The 20,606-nt window shown below is 38.5% G+C and overlaps 2 protein-coding genes across 3 annotated transcripts in view; both read left to right on the top strand.

Moving 5' to 3' along the window:
- The first annotated feature begins 307 nt into the window (after positions 1-307).
- Positions 308-2,221, top strand: LOC6032071. The gene is made up of 4 exons (XM_001842685.2): positions 308-463; positions 522-833; positions 896-1,546; positions 1,602-2,221. The coding sequence occupies exons 1-4, from the start codon at positions 418-420 to the stop codon at positions 1,910-1,912; spliced, it is 1,320 nt and encodes a 439-aa protein (XP_001842737.2). The 5' UTR covers positions 308-417; the 3' UTR covers positions 1,913-2,221.
- Positions 2,222-8,070: 5,849 nt separating this feature from the next.
- LOC6032072 (protein artichoke) overlaps positions 8,071-20,606 on the top strand; it is a 39,867-nt gene continuing 27,331 nt past the window's right edge. The window contains exon 1 of one of the 2 annotated variants that reach the window (XM_038259727.1): positions 8,071-8,234. The gene's annotated coding sequence lies outside the window, so the exon portion shown is untranslated. The remainder of the gene's footprint in view (positions 8,235-20,606) is intronic. The other variant, XM_038259734.1, reaches the window with a different exon arrangement.

The following is a 20,606-nucleotide window of genomic DNA, read 5'->3' on the forward strand; positions in this document are numbered from 1 at the left end:
TTTGCAGTGTTTTCGCGAGTGAAAGATAGGGAGCGTTCTTTTATTACGTAACGCAGTAGGGGGAGGGGGTCGGAGGCCGTGTTACGCTCAATACAAAATTTTTAAAATTTGTATGGAAATTTTGTTACGAGGGGGGGGGGGGGAGGGGGTCTAAAAGTCCGATTTTTCGCGTTACGTAATAAAAGAACGCTCCCATAAAAGTTATTTTTTTCCCACCGTTGGGGTAAAATAGCCCACCTTAACATAAAATCTGATCACCTACCCTAGTTGATCTCAACGCTTACTTTGCGGTGTAATTCGTTCGACCCCCGCAGCAAACCCCCTGACTGTTGTGAAGGAATTTGTTTGGTTGTTGCTGCAGCTGACTTTTGATGACCGTTGTCCCGGGAAAGATTCCGGGTTGTTTGCGCTTTTAAAATGTCCAACTTTGATGTCTTTGACAACTTAAACAGCTATTTAGACAGTAAGTACACAGATTTTTGGTTTAAGTTTGATTTATTTAGTAACACTTTTTTTGATAGAAACTGATGATTACGACGTGTCGGATGATGCCGAACTGGGGGTCAGTTTCGACGAGGCAGAAATGCAGCTTCCGGTGGCCACCAAGGGAAAACGCGGCACCAAAAAGGACAAAGAACCCAAGCTGATTTCGCCGAAAAAGAAGCGCGACAAGCCGACCTCGCAGACTTCGTTGCGTTCGGTGATGTCCCAGGAGGAGGAGGAGGAAGAGGATGAGCTCGAGTCCGGTTCCGGATCGCAGTCTTCGATCGCTTCAAGGAAAAGAGGAATGCCAACGGCCGCCGTGGTTGAGATTGAGGATGACGGGTTGGAACGTGAGATTTTCTTTGTTTTTGGGTTTTGAATTGAAATTCAATGGAATTTAAATTATTTTCAGAGCAAATCGCGGCAATTAAAAAGCAATACGACATCATCTTCAACCAGAACAAGTCCTTTGCCGATTCCAACAAAAAGTTCTTTTCCGGTTTGAAACGGCGCTACACGACGCTGTCCAAGCAGTTCCACAGCAAGTCGCGGAGCAAAACGTTCCCGGAGAAGTTGCAAGTGCTGCGGGATGAAATGTTCGACATTTGTGTCAATTCGAATTTGTTTGCGCCGCAGGTTCCGGCTGCTCCCGCGGCACCGCCTCCCGTCGTCAATTCGCAGCTGCCAGCCACGAGATCTGGGACGAGGCGAAGTTTGAGACGGCAGGAGCCGGAACTGATCAATCTGGTTGACAGTCCGGCGTTGATTCTTCCCGGAGTGGTAAACTTGGACTCGGACGATGATGCGGACTGCGTGATGGCCGTCAAGGAAGCGGACCAGTCGTTTGACTCGGAAAACTACGAACTTTCGCTCAAGATCAAGTGGGAGGGTAAGATCGAGCGGTTCGCCCACCGGAAGCACCAGAAGTTTGCGGATCTAATTGAGCAGCTGGCGAAACGAGCTGGTTCCGATGCAAGTCACGTGGTACTGGACATCAACGAGCGGATCATTAACCCGGAAGACACGCCCGACTCGATCAACTATCGGATATCGCAGTTTATCTGTAAGTCGGTGCTGAATCAATTTGGTCAAACTTAACTAATTCAATTTAATTTCAGCGGGTCGCGTAATGCAGGGCAAACTCGCCGACCTGTTTGTAGGAAATCGTCCCAACGTGACCAAACCAGCGGCGAACAAAAACTTGATCAAGTTGAAGGTCCAATCCGATCGCTGGAAGCATCCACTTGAGGTTCAAATCGAAAAGGATCGCAAAATGAAGCTGGTGGTGATAAAGTGCGCCGAGCAGCTCAAGTGCGCTCCCGGCGAGATCAAGCTGAGCTTCGACGGCGATCCGGTGGAGCTCGATTCGACGCCACTCGATCTGGAACTGGAAGGAGGTGAAATTCTGGATCTACGCTTCGTCAAGTGAAACCTCTTCCATCCACTCTACTGCAAGACTGTTTCCGTTATTTATTGTTATTGCGCATTCCTGTGTGGGCGAGACTTATTTTTAAACATTTCATACACGTTTCATCTGAAAGTAGTTTTAGTGCGTTTCTTCCGCGCAAGATGATCCGAAAGCCCCGCCTAATTGTGAATTCTGCTAGCGTCTTCTGGTGGAGAAGGAAATTGCGATTCGGGGACACTTTCGTTAGTTTCTGCACGAAATTTGCTTCGCTGAGACCTAGTTTACGTTTATGTAACGAGAGATGCTGATGGAATAAATTGTGACTTGTGAGTGAGACCTTTTCGAAACATCCGAACGAAAATCGTAACCATTTGTCTAAAGTCATTGTCTTCAACAGTTTGAGCATTGATAAATTTCAATTCCCAAAACACGACAGCATTGCAAGGAAAATCACTTTCGCACTCATCATTCCTTCCTCGCCACGTTGCTTTCGTCCGATTGAGCCGTTCGTTCACATTTCCTTCCGATTTAGCCGCGCCACAAATCGTTTCCACATTTTCCGTGTAAAAAGAATCGATAAGCGATGCGCGAAATACCGCACGCCACCGCGAGAGTATATTTATTGCACCGACTTGGACGGACTGCGAATGGACGGATTCCGTGACTGCAATTGCAAAGTGCAAACTCGCGATTTGTTTATACCAACCCCTAAGCAAAGTTTGTTCGAAAAAAAGGAAAGTTGGTTTTTGGTTGGCGCAAAATTTTCTGGGTCGTTTTGGTTTGACAATCCGTTCGATTACCCACCCAATTAATTTACGTTGTTTAGCAAGCTCTATCGTGATCGTTACTTAGTTGCTTGACTAACCTGATTAACGATCGCTTGTCTGGTTGTTGGTCAATTTTGCATGTTTATCGCAAACAAATCGCAAACGCGCATGCAAATATTGACCATCATTTTGCTCAATTTTGCTCAAACAATGTGCCAACTTGGATTTATCCCAAGCCCAACTCCGACTCTCATCTCACTTTACTCTCATTCCTCAAAGCTCAAAAAATCTCTTTCTCTCGCTTCTCTCGAAAACCGATCACACCTGTCTTATGATTCGTACGCCTATGGCCGCCACCCTTCCTTTTTCCTGTAATTTTGGTTTCTTACCTACTGTCTGAGCTGCTTTTTGTTCCTTCGGGGCATAGTTTTTTTTTTATTATCGCCCTGCTCACGCCTATATCGCATTTGCCGACGGGGTCCGGAATGGGAACCGTGAAAAGCGGATTGTTTCGTAATCAGGATTTCATGTTGATTTTTAATTTGTGTTATTGAAATACAGTTTAGACTCGAATCTTTGAAGATTGGATTATCCGAAGCTATCCATAGAAATTTTGAATGAAATCTTGATTGGTTTTGATTTTTACCATGACCCCAAATTAGTCAAATTCGATTAGTTAAGTGCTTGAATCATTACACATTACAGATATAAGCTAATTTACTATCCAGGTTACTATACTACACTGATAAAATATTATGTTTTGCTTATATCTGTAATCCAATTGAAATGTGGTCAAAGACAAACTTGTGGGAAGTTGGACGAGCTTTCCGGTAAAAATATTTTCGAGACTGAAAAATCAAGTCTGTTATATAGAAATTGCCAAAAACCATCAAAAAACCTATTTTTTCAACATTTTTTTTTTTAAATTCTGCGTGTATTCTCCAGAGCAAGCAGCAGTTAAGTGCTCAGAGCTCTAAAAGTTTTTTCGAATTTTCCGCCGTAATCGACTTTGATTACCCGCGAGTTTGCTCCACCAGCATGCCGAAGGCCGGCCGTGGCCGTGGCAGTTCGAGTGCGGCATCGAAAAACCCGCGAAGTTCGTCTACCGGCCGAGTGCAAAAAGGTAAACAAAACAACGCCGCCGCGTCGTCCGCCATCGCGTAGGGGAGCGTGTGCGCTGATGGATTCAATCCGGAGTTATTGCACGCTAATTACCGTGTCCAGGATCGCAGCCCTATAAGAAGCAGACTCCGCTCAGGTACTTCCGGCAATCTGTCGACCGGTGGCGCATCAACATCCGCCAACATTCCCACCAGTAACAAGTTCGCGAGACTGAGTGACGAGGAAACCAACAACAACAACACCGACGGTAGCAGCACTATAGTATACTATAGTATACCGACGACGACGACGACGATGGACGTGCACGCAAAAAAGGTAGTACGACAAAAAAAGATAATTCTCCGAAGGAACGGCGACCACCTCCAATCTTTGTTTTGGATACGTTGGCGGACGATGTTGACGAGTTGATGGAAGGCCTCCAATATAGTCTGAAAATTGGAAAATCGAAAGTACAAGTGATTACTTTCAACAAAAAGAATTTCGACCTGGTGGTGAAAGAACTGAAGTGTAGCAACTTCAAGTTCTTCACATTCGATCCAGTTGAGAAGACCGCGGTTAAGGTAGTCCTGCAGGGCTACCAAGACCGCCCAATCGCCGACCTGAAGGGACACCTCTCGGGTGCCGGAATAACGCCACGGGAGATAAAAGTGCTCTCGCGCAAGACAACAGTCACAGGTACGCACACTTTGTACCTGTTGTACTTCGACCGCGGCACCGTCAAAATCCAAGACCTGCGACGGACTAAGGCGTTGGACGGTTTTTGGGTAAACTGGCGGTTTCACTCCAAAAACCCAATGGACGTAGCGCAATGCCACCGTTGCCAGAAGTTCGGCCACGGCTCGCGGAACTGCAACCTCCCGCCCCGCTGCGTGAAGTTCGGTGAAACACACCTCTCGGAGAAGTGTGCACTGCCGTGCAAGGCGGACTTGGGGGACAAGGCAGAGCACACCAAGGCGCGCATTAAGTGCGCCAATTGTGACGGCAACCATACCGGTAATTACCGCGGATGCGTCGCGCGCAAGGCGTACCTCGAGGAGCAGGAAAAGAGGAAGAAGAAAGCAGCAGCATCCCACCCTTCTCAGCGCAATACGAGCGCAACCGTTCCTGGACAGCGTACGGTTCCCGTAAACAACTCAGCGTTCCCTCCTGGATGGGGGCGATCGTTCGCCAGCGTGGTCGCTGCCGGTAGCGGTGATGCGGCCCAGCAAGAAGTAACCGGGGAAGATCTATTCACCTTGCCAGAGTTTTTTGCTCTAGCGGGTGAGATGATGACGCGGTTCCGGACCTGCCGTAACAAGGCGGAGCAATTTCTGGCCCTCGGGGAGCTAATGATTAAGCACATCTACAATAGATAAAAAAAAACTGTGATCTAGTTTAAGCTTTTTCTATTTCTATCCCCTTTCCTTTGCAATTTCAGTAAGTTTTTCTAAATTTTTTCTTACTTTTGGTAATCTCTTAGTCATAAGCAATAATCGTTCCAAAATGGATTGAGATTTAACACACAGTTGAAAGGAACTCCAAAACTCTGTTATGTACTACGAATGAACTAATTGTAACATGATTATTCACTAATAAAACCGAATTGAATTGAATTATTTTTAAAACCACTGTAACTTCACAAAGAATCGACTTAGGACAATGGTCAATATGGAGACTTTTATGTAAAATTGTCTGGAGAATCGATTCCCGTATTCGGTTTTTGAAAATTTTGACGTTTAGAGCACTTTTCAAAAAAACAGTTTCAATAAATGATTTTTGTATTTTTTTAGGTGAGTTGCTCCATCCTGCATTTTTCGTGAGTCTTTTTGTAACATCTTAGGCTATTTTCACCAAAATTTTGAACGCAAAAAAATAGTGGGCTCACCTTCAAATTTGACTTTTAAACTTAAAAATCAAAAAATCTCATAAAAATGGAGTGTTTTTTTTCAGAAAACCCGTCAAATTTCCTACAAGTTTGTCTTTGGCCACTTTTTGATACGATGCAACGGCTTCGAGATACAGCAATATTTAAATTACGAAATACAAAAATATTTAAAACACTTACGCCCTTCTCAAATGTCATTATCGAGTGTAACTTGCTCCATATACACAAAAATGGCTTATATAGGCCTAGGATAACATACCTACAAAATTTCATTGAAATCGGAAAGGGTCGAGAAAAAGTACCAAAAAAATTCCTGTTTTGGGCTGGAATTGCTCAATAGTTTTGAAATATTTTGTACAATTTTCAAATTAATTTCACTCAAACGTCTTAAGCATCTAACTTTAAATTTCAGGTTCCTGTCACTAGTTAACATAAGAGAGCACAGAGGCATCGTTTTATAGACTTTATCGATCAAATCAGAATGTAGAAAAGAGTTAACAGAATATTAGCTCTGAATAAAATATCAGCATTAGTTCAATTTTAGCAGAAATAAACGCAATTTTAAAATTAATACCAATTTCTTCAAAAATCTAGATTTATGTTTGGATGCCATTCAATTATTCGAACGTTTAGGTTCGAGTAAAAAAGCAATAGAGGCGGCAAAGTCGTATGTTTTTTTAATAAAATTATTTTTAATAGGACCTTTTTGGTGCTGGGACCAAACAATTTATATAATTCCAATGTGAATTAGCTTAACAAATCATACCATTCTAAAAAATTACCTTTACATCCATATTTTGAAAAAGAGCGAAAGAGCCGTTCAAAAGAGCGGCTCTTTTTAATGATCGAACGAAAATGAGCGGCTCCTAAAAAAGAGCGGTTTTGCCCACCTCTAAATAACAGACTAATAACTTTTAATGGCCGTATCTCAAAACAGCCCTATTTATTTTTTAAATTTGACCTCACCATCGTATTCTCCGGCCAATTTTACATAAGAATCACATTTCGACAGAAAGGAATATGTTTCGTTCCAAAGATATCGAATTTTAAAGTTTTGAGTATTTGAGATTTGAGATACGGCCATTAAAAGTTTTCAATTGCGCAATACAGGTGAAAAACATATGTTAATCTAAATTTTGATCACGGAAATGGATTCTACGTCAAATTTCCTTCAAAATTGAATCTAAGAACGTCCCTCTAAGATTTGTAGTTCCTGAGTTATCGTCGTTTGAAGATAGGGGTTTCGCTCAAAAATCGTCAAAAAGTCGATTTTTCGGAAGGGTACAAAAATGGAGGGGGTGGTCCGATTTGGATGAAATTCGGGATTTTTGCATGTTTTGATAGTCTCAACAGCTCTGCCAAATTTGAGCAGAATCGGAGATGGTAATTTTCAAATTTGACTTTTTTCTGACACACTTCAGGTGGAATTACCCATTTATGTTTTTACTCTGAATCAAAATAATGCTTCCATTCTTGAAGTAATGTTTTTAGGAACATATTGTGAAGATAAAAATATAAAGCTGTAAATATTTTGATTTTTAAACGAAATTTTGTCCAGCGGTTTTAATTGACTTTTTTTTATGAAGAGTTTTTAATTTGGTAAGATATTTGAGGTTCTTGATAAGTCGAAAATGGGATTTTAGTTTCATAAGAATACATAATTAAATATCTTGAAAAAAGCGGGATTATTGAAAACGAGACCATAATTTATAAAATTGTTATTGCTATTGGTTTTTGTTAGACCAGTTCTTTCTATTACAGTCCAGACCCGATTATCCGAAAGCTTTGGAATAATTTCTCTTCGGAATCACTTTTTTTTTCGTTGTCCTATTTATTATATATTTTATTGTCGAGCTGAAGTATAACCTGAAGTAAGTATAATAATAATAATAATAATAATAATAATACAATACAATTTTTTTTGGTCGTGATTATCCGCAGTCTTATAGAAACCTTTGGATAATCGAACTTCGGATAATCGAGTCTTCGGTTAATTGAGTCTGGACTACATATAATCGGAATATTTTTTCACTTTTTCAAATAATGTCATGGATCACAAATTGAAATTAGACATAAATCTTGAAGAACTATTAAAATGCAACGATATTTTGAATTTGGATTGATTTTTTGTAATGTTTTTCCAATTAAATATTAATTTACTGAAACTTGCTACTTTTCGTTCCTTTTTGTTTTTCTCACCCTCCACAGTACGGTTCCCTCAATCTCATTCAAGAGCCAATCTTCTCTTTTCTTCCCAACACGCGTCGCGACGCTCAGGTTGATCATGTTTTCGTCTTCTCGCTTCTCTCTCTCTCTCTCGAACCCAATCAACTCACCTGTCTCAACCGCTCCGAGAGCAGCGCGCGCGGGCCAACTCCGCGCGATCGAAGAATTTGAGCAGCAGAAGAGGTTGGCCACCAGCGCACCACCGATTCAGTCTTTGAGTCACAGCGCGCCGGGCAAGTCGCGATTTCTTCCTTCGTTTTTGATCCGCTGCTCGTGAGGGGAGATCTTCCCGATCCGTTGTGTGAGTGTTCAAGTCTGTGTGGTCACCAAACCGGGATCGAGGGACCGTCGACGAGACAAGTGTGTGAGTGAGCAAGAGCTCGTGCGACGACACGTGAGTGAGAGTGAGATGCCGCGCGCGATCAAGTGATCGTAGGGTGAAGAAGAAGAGGAGGAAGAAGAAGCAAACAGGGTTGTGAGCGCTCTTTCCAATCCGAGATATAACGGGTTTTAAGGAATTTTTGAATATCTCGTCGCGCAGAGACAAGTGTCAATCGTGTGATCGCGATCTGTTGCGTGTGAGTGTGAGGTGTCAATCATTCGCGATCGCAGTGCCCGCGGGGATCATCCTGGAGTAGGGTGTAATCTACCAGCTTAATCCCCCCACCACCACTAATACCAGCGAAAAGGCATTATTATTGCTGGAGGCAGCCTCCGAAGAAAATACAGACTCGCGCGTCGCGATCGCGCTGATCTTCACGAAGAAATGCATGCATGTGTGTACGGGAAAGAAAGCAGTCCGCGTGCGTGTGTGGCGTTGTTTTCTTTTTCTTGCTGGTTTTCCGCTTCGATTTGTGGTGTTATTCCATGATCTTTGGTTGGGGAAAAATAGTTTGGTGATCGTGGCAGGTTCCGAGGGACAACACCACATTCCAGAGGACACACACGCTTCATTCATGCTAGCCACCAATACAAACAGATCAGCTTTGAGATTTCGAGAGACCTTTACTCCGTAGAAGGTAAAAAAAAACGTCGAGGTTCGTCGCCTATGCCGGACAGTCACCACCAGCTTAGAACTAGTCCTTCAAAGGAATGCCAACTCGAGACGGCGCAGACCCATTTCGAATGCTAGAGTCACAGACAGAGCAACAGCCCAAGATCTGTGGTCCATTCATTGAGCTTTCGCGAGAGTTGCAGTTGCACTTTTTCGCGTGTGAATTGGATCATGCAGCTGACTCTGACTTAAGTGACTCAGGGTGACTGCGGTTTTGCTCGAGTTTGAAGAATTTTCGTTCAAAGCCTCCGTTCTGGGTCTGGGAGTTGATATAGAGTTGACTTCAAGTCGGGGGGACACGTTGCGTAAGAAAAGGTGTGCGAGTGTCGGGGCGCATGTTATAAATAGTTTGTGTGTGCGGTTTCATCAGCTGGGTTGTTCTCAGTGCAAGCCATGGGTGGTGGTGTTGTTTGGAAATAGTTTAATCGCTGCTGGTCGCCAATTGCTGGGCACAGCATCAAGTCAAGTGCAGGTGCGTACGAGCATGGAGGCAGCGCATTTTAATGATTGAAATTGGCCATTGCGCTGCGGCACTAATTGTTTGCTGACATGGATTTAAGTGCAACATTAGCTTTTTATTGGGGGAAAATTGGACGATCATTAAACATTAGTTTTCATAATAAGAGTGATTGTTTCCGTAAAATAGAAATAAAATTTTAAATAGCGAAAATAATTATTTACATAATTAACCTTAATTCGGTGAACGATGTATTGAAATTGAAAAATTCTCATGATTCTAATAGCATACAATCTAAATCTTTACACTGATTTCCCTATCGATTTGATGTACTCTACAAAAAATAAAAATAAAGACAACTAAAACAAAATTACCATTTGAAATTATCCGAAAACGAAACTATTGGCACTACGCCCCCCGGGGCATGGCCTTCCTCTAACGTGGGATTTCTGCTCCAGCGCCTCTGACGAGACAGGAGAAACCGGGACCGACGTTTTACTTCACCATCCGATAGAAGCTCAGTGGTTAAGGCGGGAATCGAACCCGCGTCTCATAGCATCATCGGGATCGGCAGCCGAAGCCGCTACCCCTGCGCCACGAGACCCACTTGAAATTATCCATTAGTCCTTAATTTTTACATCACAAAAAATCCAACAACGCAAACAATCATTTTTGGTTATTTTTCTATTACAAAAAATGCTGATTTGTAAGCTATAAAACAAGAAGGTCAAAAATCTTTTGGCAGCGATTTTTTTTTTCATTTAAGGTTTAATTTGCAATATGGGTAATTCTCCGCCAACTCACACAGCAGTTGCCCCGACCCCTCTTCGACTTGCGTGAAACTTTGTCCTAAGGGGTAACTTTTGTCCCTGATCACGAATCCGAGGTCCGTTTTTTGATATCTCGTGACGGAGGGGCGGTACGACCCCTTCCATTTTTGAACATGCGAAAAAAGAGGTGTTTTTCAATAATTTGCAGCCTGAAACGGTGATGAGATAGAAATTTGGTGTCAAAGGGACTTTTATGTAAAATTAGACGCCCGATTTGATTACTCAGAATTCGAAAAACGTATTTTCATCGAAAAAACACTAAAAAGTTTTAAAATTCTCCCATTTTCCGTTACTCGACTGTAAAAAATTTTGGAACATGTCATTTTATGGGAAATTTAATGTACTTTTCGAATCTACATTGTCCCAGAAGGGTCATTTTTTCATTTAGAACAAAATTTTTCATTTTAAAATTTCGTGTTTTTTCTAACTTTGCAGGGTTATTTTTTAGAGTGTAACAATGTTCTACAAAGTTGTAGAGCAGACAATTACAAAAATTTTAATATATATACATAAGGGTTTTGCTTATAAACATCACAAGTTATCACGATTTTACGAAAAAAAGTTTTAAAAAAGTTGGTCGTCATCGATCATGGCCGTTCATGGTCACCCGCGACAGACACGGACGACGAAACAAAGAGAAACGCAAAAAGTAACTTTTTCAAAACTTTTTTTCGTAAAATCGCGATAACTTGTGATGTTTATAAGCTCTACAACTTTGTAGAACATTGTTACACTCTAAAAAATAACCCTGCAAAGTTAGAAAAAACACGAAATTTTAAAATGAAAATTTTTGTTCTAAATGAAAAAATGACCCTTCTGGGACAATGTAGATTCGAAAATTACATTAAATTTCCCATAAAATGACATGTTTCAAAATTTTTTACAGTCGAGTAACGGAAAATGGGAGAATTTTTAAAACTTTTTTAGTGTTTTTTCGATGAAAATACGTTTTTCGGAATTCTGAGTACGCCATCAAATCGGGCGTCTAATTTTACATAAAAGTCCCTTTGACACCAAATTTCTATCTCATCACCGTTTCAGGCTGCAAATTATTGAAAAACACCTCTTTTTCGCATGTTCAAAATGGAAGGGTCGTACCGCCCCTCCGTCACGAGATATCAAAAAACGGACCTCGGATTCGTGATCAGGGACAAAAGTTACCCCTTAGGACAAAGTTTCACGCAAATCGAAGAGGGGTCGGGGCAACTTTTCCCGATTTCGTGTGAGTTGGTAGAGAATTACCCATATGTTTTTAGATCTAATTTTCTAACAATTTAAACAAATTATTATTATAAAAATTTACCTATAGAAGTATTGTTCTATTGGAAAAGATTGGGTCTTTTAAAATTTTAAGCGAAAAGTATCATAAACTGCTTCAAACATTATTACGAAAATTTGGAAAATATTAGCGAAATCACCTATTATTTCCAAGTGGGTGTGGCTGCCAATCCCCCGCGTGGTCAGACCAAAATGCAGCATAAAGCTGTCATACCAAAGTGGGTTTGGCTGCCAATCCCCCTGTCTAGAGGGTGACGATTCTCGAGATTTTCAATTTCCCGGGAATCGAGAGTTGAATTTGGTCATTTCCCGGGAGTGTGTTTTTACTATACCAATAGTGGCAATAATTTAAAAGGAAAAGCAATAAATTTGTTTTTTTTTAATGAAATTACTTACAATGTTTTCATACTTATTCTATGAAACGTTATTTTAAGTATCCTTATTATTTGGAGGAACTATATGTACCTTTTGATTTTTTTTTTCTGAATCTGCAAATACTCGAGCTTTTTGGGACTCAAAATTTTAGTTGAACATGTTTACAAATAATATATAATTTCCCTGTATCGAGATTTTTGCAATATGATAAATAACGACTTAAACAACTTTTTTTTCCTTTTTAATGTCAATTATAAATTTTCATTGAAGAAAAATTTACAGTTATCCGGAAAACCCGAATGATCACAAATGGCGGACATTTACTTTACAAAGAACGCCAGAGTTTTTTCCCCGAAAATATAATCCTAGAGTTTTTTTTGAAAAGGAACGAAAAGAGACAAAAGCTTAAAGGACCCTTTAAAAAAATCTCTAGAATTTAAAATTGTGGTTGACGTGAAACACAATATGACTTATTAACACCAAAAATGAAAATTACCTTTAAACAGCCAAATTAACTTAGGGTCTAAAAAACAGACTATGAGGATTGCTATACTCGAGAAAAAGCTTTTCCCTTTAAAAGAAATAAAATAAAAAAAAATATTTCAAAGAAATTAAATTTTATATCTGGGAAGAAACAGCTAAGTATACTTTAAGGTAAATTTGTGGACCACATTTTTTGGCTTCTTTCAGTTATAATTATTGGAATTTAAAATTTACACTTTTTGAATAAGAAGATTAGAGAAGAACTTGAACATCGAACATTTCACATACAATGTTCGAAACAATTTAGAATTCTTTAAATAATTTTCTGATTAGTTTATATAATTTTGCTTTGATATTTATATGTTCAAAATTTCCCGGGAGTCTCGACCGAATTTCCCGGGAATCGAGAGGTCCAAAAATGGTCGATTTCCCGGATTTTTTTCCCGGGAATTCCCGCTCGTCACCCTCTACCCCTGTCAGACCAAAGAGCAAAAGATAAACAAACTCAAGACACTGATATTGGTGAACACAAATTAGGCCAGGCAATTTTGCAACAAAAACATTTTTTCAACAAAAAATATGTTTCGGAGCTTATAAAAATAATCCATCGACTATAAAATGATTCAATTAAAAAGATTTATAGCAATTAAAAAGATTTATAGAATCTTCTTTTTACATCATCCCTTGATTATTTCCTAATGAGCAGTACTCTACGAAATCGATCTTTTTTTTTTGAATTATATTTTTTGTATTTTTTAATCCGGCTGAAACTTTTTTGGTGCCTTCGATATGCCCAAAGAAGCCTTTTTGCATCATTAGTTTGTTCATATAAATTTCCATATAAATTTAGCAGCTGTCCATACAAAAATGATATATGAAAATTAAAAAAATCTGTATCTTTTTAAGGAATTTTTTGATCGATTTGGTGTCTTCGGCAAAGTTGTAGGTATGAATAAGGACTACACTGAAAAAAATGGTACACGGTAAAAAAAATTGGTGATTTTTAATTTAACTTTTTCTCACTAAAACTTGATTTGCAAAAAACACTATTTTTATTTTTTTTATTTTTTGATATGTATTAGGGGACATAAAATGCCAAATTTTTAGAAATTTTAGGTTGTGCGAAAAATCTTTGACCAATTTATGAATTTTTGAATCAATACTGATTTTTTTCAAAAAATCGAAATATTGGACGAAATATTGGAGTTCGATGTAAAATCAAATTTGCAATCAAAAAGTGCTTTAGTGAAATCTTCATAAAGTACTCCGTTTTCAAGTTATAGCCATTTTTAATCAACTTTTTTGAAAAAAGTCGCAGTTTTCCATTTTTTAAACTAGTGCACATTTTTGCCCACCCTAAAAAAAATATTTTTGAAAAACTGAGAAAATTCTCTATTTTTTGCTTTTTTGAACTTTGTTGATACGACCTTAAGTTGCTGAGATATTGCCATGCAAAGGTTTAAAAAGCAGGAAAATTGATGTTTTCTAAGTCCCGCCCAAACAACCCACAATTTTCTAACGTCGATATCTCAGCAACTAATACTCCAATTTACAATGTTAAAATATGAAATATTCGTGAAATTTTCCGATCTTTTCGAAAACAATATTTTCATTTTTTTTCAAATCAAGACAAACATTTCAAAAGGGCGTATTATTCAATGTTTGGCCCTTTTGAAATGTTAGTTTTGATTTGAAAATGTTAAACCCCCCCCCCCCCCAGCGTAAAACAATATATAAACTGGTTCAACAATAATTTTTTTGTCCCTAATTTTTTGTGGCATTTTTGAAGGGGAGCGTGAGAGAAACTTGAAATAAAATTTTCAATTGCCTAAATCATGAAAGTTTTATTGGCCCTGGCAACACCAAAAATAATTTGATATTTTTTGTCTGGTTAAAAGCATGTTAAAAGTATACCAAAAGTAAATAAATTATTTATTACTCGAATTATTTTTCATGCAAATAATATCTATTATCATAAATACATTTATTTTTTGAAGGTCAAAACACATTTTTTTGTTGATTACGTGATTTATAAATATTTTTTTGATGATTCTCACACAAATATTAGTAGTTTCCTCTTAAAAATACCCATTTTAAAATTTCCTGATTTTGGCAACATAAAAATCACGTCGTGTTGCCAAAAACAGGATGGCACTGTTAAACATTTTTCAATTTACTTGAGGTATTTTTACAGTTATCTACTGCTTGAAGAATTAGATTAGTTTTAAAACACTTTTTTATTGATTTTTTTTAAAGTCTAAAAGTGTCTGCAAAAAAAGGCAAACAGTCAATTATTTAAGTTTTTGTTTCAAATTAAATCTAAAGGTATGAAGTGGGATAAATCAGACATAAAAATAAGTGTAATGAATCGATTTAAAAACCTCGTTTTACGTCTGAAAAAAAGGAATGAAAAATTAGAAACAAGTTAAAGACCAACGAAACAATACAAGCAATTTTTTCGTTTAAAAATTGAAGCCGCAGAAAAAGAACAAAAAAAAAGGTTTCATATCGATATTATGTAAACATGTCGGTGTCCAAGTTCCTAGAAGATCTCTTATTTATACGTAATTGACTATTTCCTTGATAAGAACCACTTTTTACCGCAGATAACGGATTGCTCCACACACGCTACATTGAACGCCGTTATCAGTTATTAAGATAATTATTTAGTATTATAACTAGTGGAAAGAAGATTCAAGACCAATGCACAGTGGTCCAGATCGCAAAATTAAGTGGAAAATGGATTTTTCGAAAAATGGTTAAGTTTTGGAGCTTTGGTGTCTTCAGAAGAGTTGTTGCATATGGAAAGGGGCAACTTTTGGTTTGGTTGAAAATTAGGGTGGTTCACGATTAGGGTGATTTTGGAAATCTAACTTTACAGGAATATTTTTGGGATTTTTTTTGTCTTCTAGAAAGTTGTTGGGCTTGCCATTTCAAGCAACTTTGTCGAAGACACCAAAATTTTATCTCGTAATCTACGCCTTCTATGACCAAATTTATAGAAAGCATCTGAGCAAACCTTCAAAAATCAGTTTTTTGAACGTGGCAATTCAGGGTTAAGTTTTAGAGAAAAGTGATGTTCTGAGCACTTTTAGAGCTCTAAAAAACGAACATTTTTATTTGTTGACATGCCAATTTGGACTTAAGGGTCAAAAGTTACAGCCATTTTAAGGTAAAAAAGATGCAAATTTAAAACTTAAATATCTCAAAATGGCGCAAGCCAAATTTTAAGCACTAGGTTGCATTTGAAAGAGATTTTTTGGGTTTCCATGTAAAATTATCATTTATGACCAAATTATGACCAAAACTCGGTTTTTCGATACTTTGGCTCAATTCTGAGGGCAGATTCGGATTCAGCGGGCAAAATTACATGGAAAAACATATATTTGGACATTTTTCGAATTTCGTTAGGGTGGTCCCATATGATTTTCCCTTGAAAATTAGACTTTTTCAAATGAAGATATCTCGAGTTTAAAGAAAAACACCTCTGAGATTTTTTCAGCGTTTGTAGTGCTAGATCTCCTCTTTCAAATGCAACCTAGTGCTTAAAATTTGGCTTGCGCCATTTTGAGATATTTAAGTTTTAAATTTGCATCTTTTTACCTTAAATGGCTGTAACTTTTGACCCTTAAGTCCAAATTGGCATGTCAACAAATAAAAATGTTCGTTTTTTAGAGCTCTAAAAGTGCTCAGAACATCACTTTTCTCTAAAACTTAACCCTGAATTGCTACGTTCAAAAAACTGATTTTTGAAGGTTTGCTCAGATGCTTTCTATAAATTTGGTCATAGAAGGCGTAGATTACGAGATAAAATTTTGGTGTCTTCGACAAAGTTGCTTGAAATAGCAAGCCCAACAACTTTCTAGAAGACAAAAAAAATCCCAAAAATATTCCTGTAAAGTTAGATTTCCAAAATCACCCTAATCGTGAACCACCCTAATTTTCAACCAAACCAAAAGTTGCCCCTTTTCATATGCAACAACTCTTCTGAAGACACCAAAGCTCCAAAACTTAACCATTTTTCGAAAAATCCATTTTCCACTTAATTTTGCGATCTGGACCACTGTGCAATGTGTGTCAATTAACAACTATTAAAATTTTAGCTGGAAAAGGCATACTTTTTTGAGGTCCAGCAAATCATCGTTCATTTTTGAGATTTCAAAACCTTGACTTTGCAAATCTGACTCATAAATTGCGACCATTAACACTTGACACAGCTGGGTTGTGAAAGTGTACTCGTAAAATTTTCGCTAGTTTTATGTTTGCACTGTGCAAACCGTCAACGTTTTATTATTCAGGTTCTTGTTTTACCTCTAAGCCAATTCTGATTTCAATCTGCAGACACTTTCTTCGAATGCGTAAAACCGAACGACTTTCAAAATTCGAGCTGAACTAGTTTTGAAATATGATGAAGTAACTTTTTAATAAGCTTAAAATCATACAAAGGTTTCAGTCCTCACACATGCTTCAAAGTTGATACTCCATGATATACATATTTTCACACTTTCCGCCCAGTGACGTAATTGGATTTGATCCGCTTTCGTTTACACACCGTAAAAGTACACAATGCTGCGGCGGCGATGGTAGTCTCGACAGCTCGTCACTTTGCCAGCAGCAGCAGCAGCTTCAGCTGACTCCTTGATCGGCCTCTCGTATGCAGATTAAAAATGGTGTGAACGAATACAACATAGTTTTTGTACTATTTCTCCAAACGGCCACCATAGATACAACCAACGTACAACAAACGGCAGATTCATGACTACAGAAACACACACAACAGTACGCGATAGTAGCTCGTTTTGCAAAGTAGATTATTGTAAAACATGTTTTTATCACCACCAATCATGGTAGGCCGGGCGGCGGAGAAAGAGTCGTCGTCGTCGCAGTCGCAGTCATCGCAGTAGGCATGTCCCCCCCGGGTTCCTCGCCGATGTTCCGTTGAAGTCACTCACTGCATCCAAGTTTGCTAGCATAAGCTGCAGTGTGATGTGTCGCTTCAACCATAATAATATTTCCAGTGAGTTGTTGTTGTTGTCAGTGCGCGGCCTGCTGAGTTGTTGTGGTGTTGCTGGAGCTGTTGTTGTTGTGGCTGCTGCTGTTACAACCAGTTTATAATACCACTTTCCAATTTTCATGCATAGCTTAGCTGCGCAGGCTACAACACATCTTATTTGTTTTTTGAGGTCAACACCAATACCCATGGAAAAGAGAGGCTCTCTTTCTTAGGGAAGGCTGAGCGAGAGAATCGAGAGAAGCTGTGAAGCTGAGAAGAATGTGAGATTCGATTTGCTCAGAGAAAGAGAGAAAAAAAGCTTGATTAAAATGGGTATCAGTAGGTTAGACGGAACGAAGAATTGAATTAAAAAACTGAACTTAATTAGCCGATTAAGCGATGCTAATTGTTTTTGTTTTTCTTTTAATTTCACTTCGGCAAGCCCTTTTTTTAAAGCCATTCTCGTGAAATACTTTCTTCTCGATCATTACCGACGCCGGCCAACTTATAAGGCTATTAGTCATTACTTTGACGGGAAGAATTCCGCGTTTCACCCTTTTTCGGGGGGTTTGGAATTTCGCTGGACGTCATCGCATCCGGATTGGACTGGTCTTTTTGGAGAAATTTTGTTGTTTCGAATGTGGTATCATCGATCGCGTGGATAAAATAAAGTGGGAATGAGGATAAAGATGATCCCCCCCCCCTGGTATATCTGTCCGGTGTGCCCAAATTATAATCATCCAAATGCTATTAAATTTCGGACGAAGCGATTTGAGTTGCATGAGATGTGCGCGTGGTAATCGTTGATGAATTATATCTTGCGCACACTTTTTTGGTATGTTTTTTTTTTCTTTTGGCGCCGGTGGCCAAATTCACACGGTGATCGGCGATTTGGGGGGCAATGATTAAATAGTGTGAAATTTGATGTGGCGTTTTCATATTTATAGGGCATCTGTGGTCAGTCAGCCATCTAAAAGATGGGCAGTGATTTGGGTTAAACTGATATATTTCAATGAATAATCTGGATCTGAAAAAAGCCAAATATTTGTTTTGGTTCTTTAATTTATAGTTATAATTCCAGTGTGCCATTCTTATTCTAGAAATCGCATAATCTTTTAATTTGTTTGTCGAGACTGGAAACAAAATAAACGCCAGATAGCGTGAAAAAAAAAATTAACGAACCGTGTAAAAAGGAATAAATCTCAAATATTCATAATTTGAGGTTCGTAAGTTGCCTTGTTGCATGTAACATATCTCCCAAGAATGAGCTTTTTTGCCTTACTCACTGAAGTAAGGCTATAATCCTGCTCTAAAAATGAACTTCGTATAAAAACGTCGTAGACCCACCTTCATGTATACATATCGACTCAGAATCGAAAACTGAACGAATGTCTGTGTGTATGTGTGTGTGTATGGGTGTTTTATGTGTGTGTGTATGTGTGTGTGTATGTATGTATGTGACCAACAAACTAGCTCATGTTTCTCGGCACTGGTTGAACCGATTTGACCCGAACTTGTTGCATTCGACTTGGTTTAGGGTCCCATAGATCGAGTTTTATACAGATTGTAGTTTCGATAAGTAGTTCAAAAGTTATGTATAAAAATGTGTTTTCACATATATTTGGATCTCACTTAACTGCATGTAAACTATGTCCGGGTCCATCATCTGACCCATCGTTGGTTAGGTTATCAAAAGACCTTTCCAAAGAGTCCAAAACATTGAAGATCTGGCAACCCTGTCTCGAGATATGGCCACTTAAGTGATATTGATATACTTTTTTGAAGTTGGATCTCACTTAAATGTATGTAAACTATGTCCGGGTCCATCATCCGACCCATCGTTGGTTAGATTTTCAAAATACCTTTCCAATGAGTCTAAAACATTGAAGATCTGGCAACCCTGTCTCGAGATATGGCCTCTCAAGTGATATTGATGTACTTTTTTGAAGCCGGATCTCACTTAAATGTATGTAAACTATGTCCGGCTCCACTATCCGACCCGACGTTGGTTAGATTTTCAAAATACCTTTCCAATGAGTCTAACACATTGAAGATCTGGCAACCCTGTCTCGAGATATGGCCACTTAAGTGACATTTATGTACTTTTCTGAAGCCGGATCTCACTTAAATGTATGTAAACTATGTCCGGATCCATCATCAAATCCATCGTTGGTTAGGTTATCAAAAAACCTTTCCAACGAGCCCAAAACATTGAAGATCTGGCAACCCTGTCTCGAGATATGGCCACTTAAGTGATATCGATGTACTTTTTGGAAGCCGGATCTCACTTGAATGTATACTATGTCCGGATCCATCATCCAACCCATCGTTGGTTAGGTTATCACAAGACCTTTCCAACGAGTCCAAAACATTGAAGTTCTGGCAACCCTGTCTCGAGATATGTACACTTAAGTGATATTGATGTACTTTTCGGAAGCCAGACCTCACTTATGTCCAGATCCACCATCCGACCCATCGTTGGTTAGGTTATCAAAAGACCTTTCCAACGAGTCAAAAACATTGAAGATCTGGCAACCCTGTCTCGAGGTTTGGCCATTTATGTGAAAATTATGTACTTTTTTATTCCGAATCTAAAAAATAGATGAATTTTTTGTACAATTCCATCATATCAGCCATTGTTGGTAATAGGCGAGGAAGGCTCCAACCACATAGGTGGATTAAGTTAGTTTTTGGATATGTTTTAAATGACTAAAGTCGCCATTATTTGGGCTTCAACCAAGGCTACAGCTCAAATTGGTCAAAATTCAATTGGCAGTGTTGTTCAATTTTCAAAAAAAATCCTAGTTTTTTAAAACATACAAAAAAATGAAAAAAAAAAATATTTCAACTATATTTTCGAATAATTTTAAATATGCATTTAAAAAGTACTTTGCATAAATTCTGAAACCGTGCACCGTTTTCGTGTTATATCAAAGAAAAAATAGTTTTTTGATGATAACTTGTAAAGTCATAACCAAGCTTGACCATCTCTGTAAATATTTTATTCGATAGATATTGTTTAAGCCAACGGTTGCTGAGACACACAAAAATAATGAGGTTTTCTCTACAAATCTTCCAAGCAACTCTAAAATTTGAAAAGGCCCAAAAGGCCCTAAAAATTAGATTTCAAAAAAATTGTCCACGTGGTTTGTGGATGGTCCCGAAACAAAGTTGCTTTTTATACTTCTAAGGGCTAAGTGGTTATAAGTTTTATCCTGTATTCGAGAATCCCAAACATTAGTTTTGATGAATAAAATTGCAAACAT

This window comes from Culex quinquefasciatus, chromosome 1 (genome assembly GCF_015732765.1).
Source record: "Culex quinquefasciatus strain JHB chromosome 1, VPISU_Cqui_1.0_pri_paternal, whole genome shotgun sequence".
In the NCBI taxonomy this organism is placed as follows: Eukaryota; Metazoa; Arthropoda; class Insecta; order Diptera; family Culicidae; genus Culex; species Culex quinquefasciatus.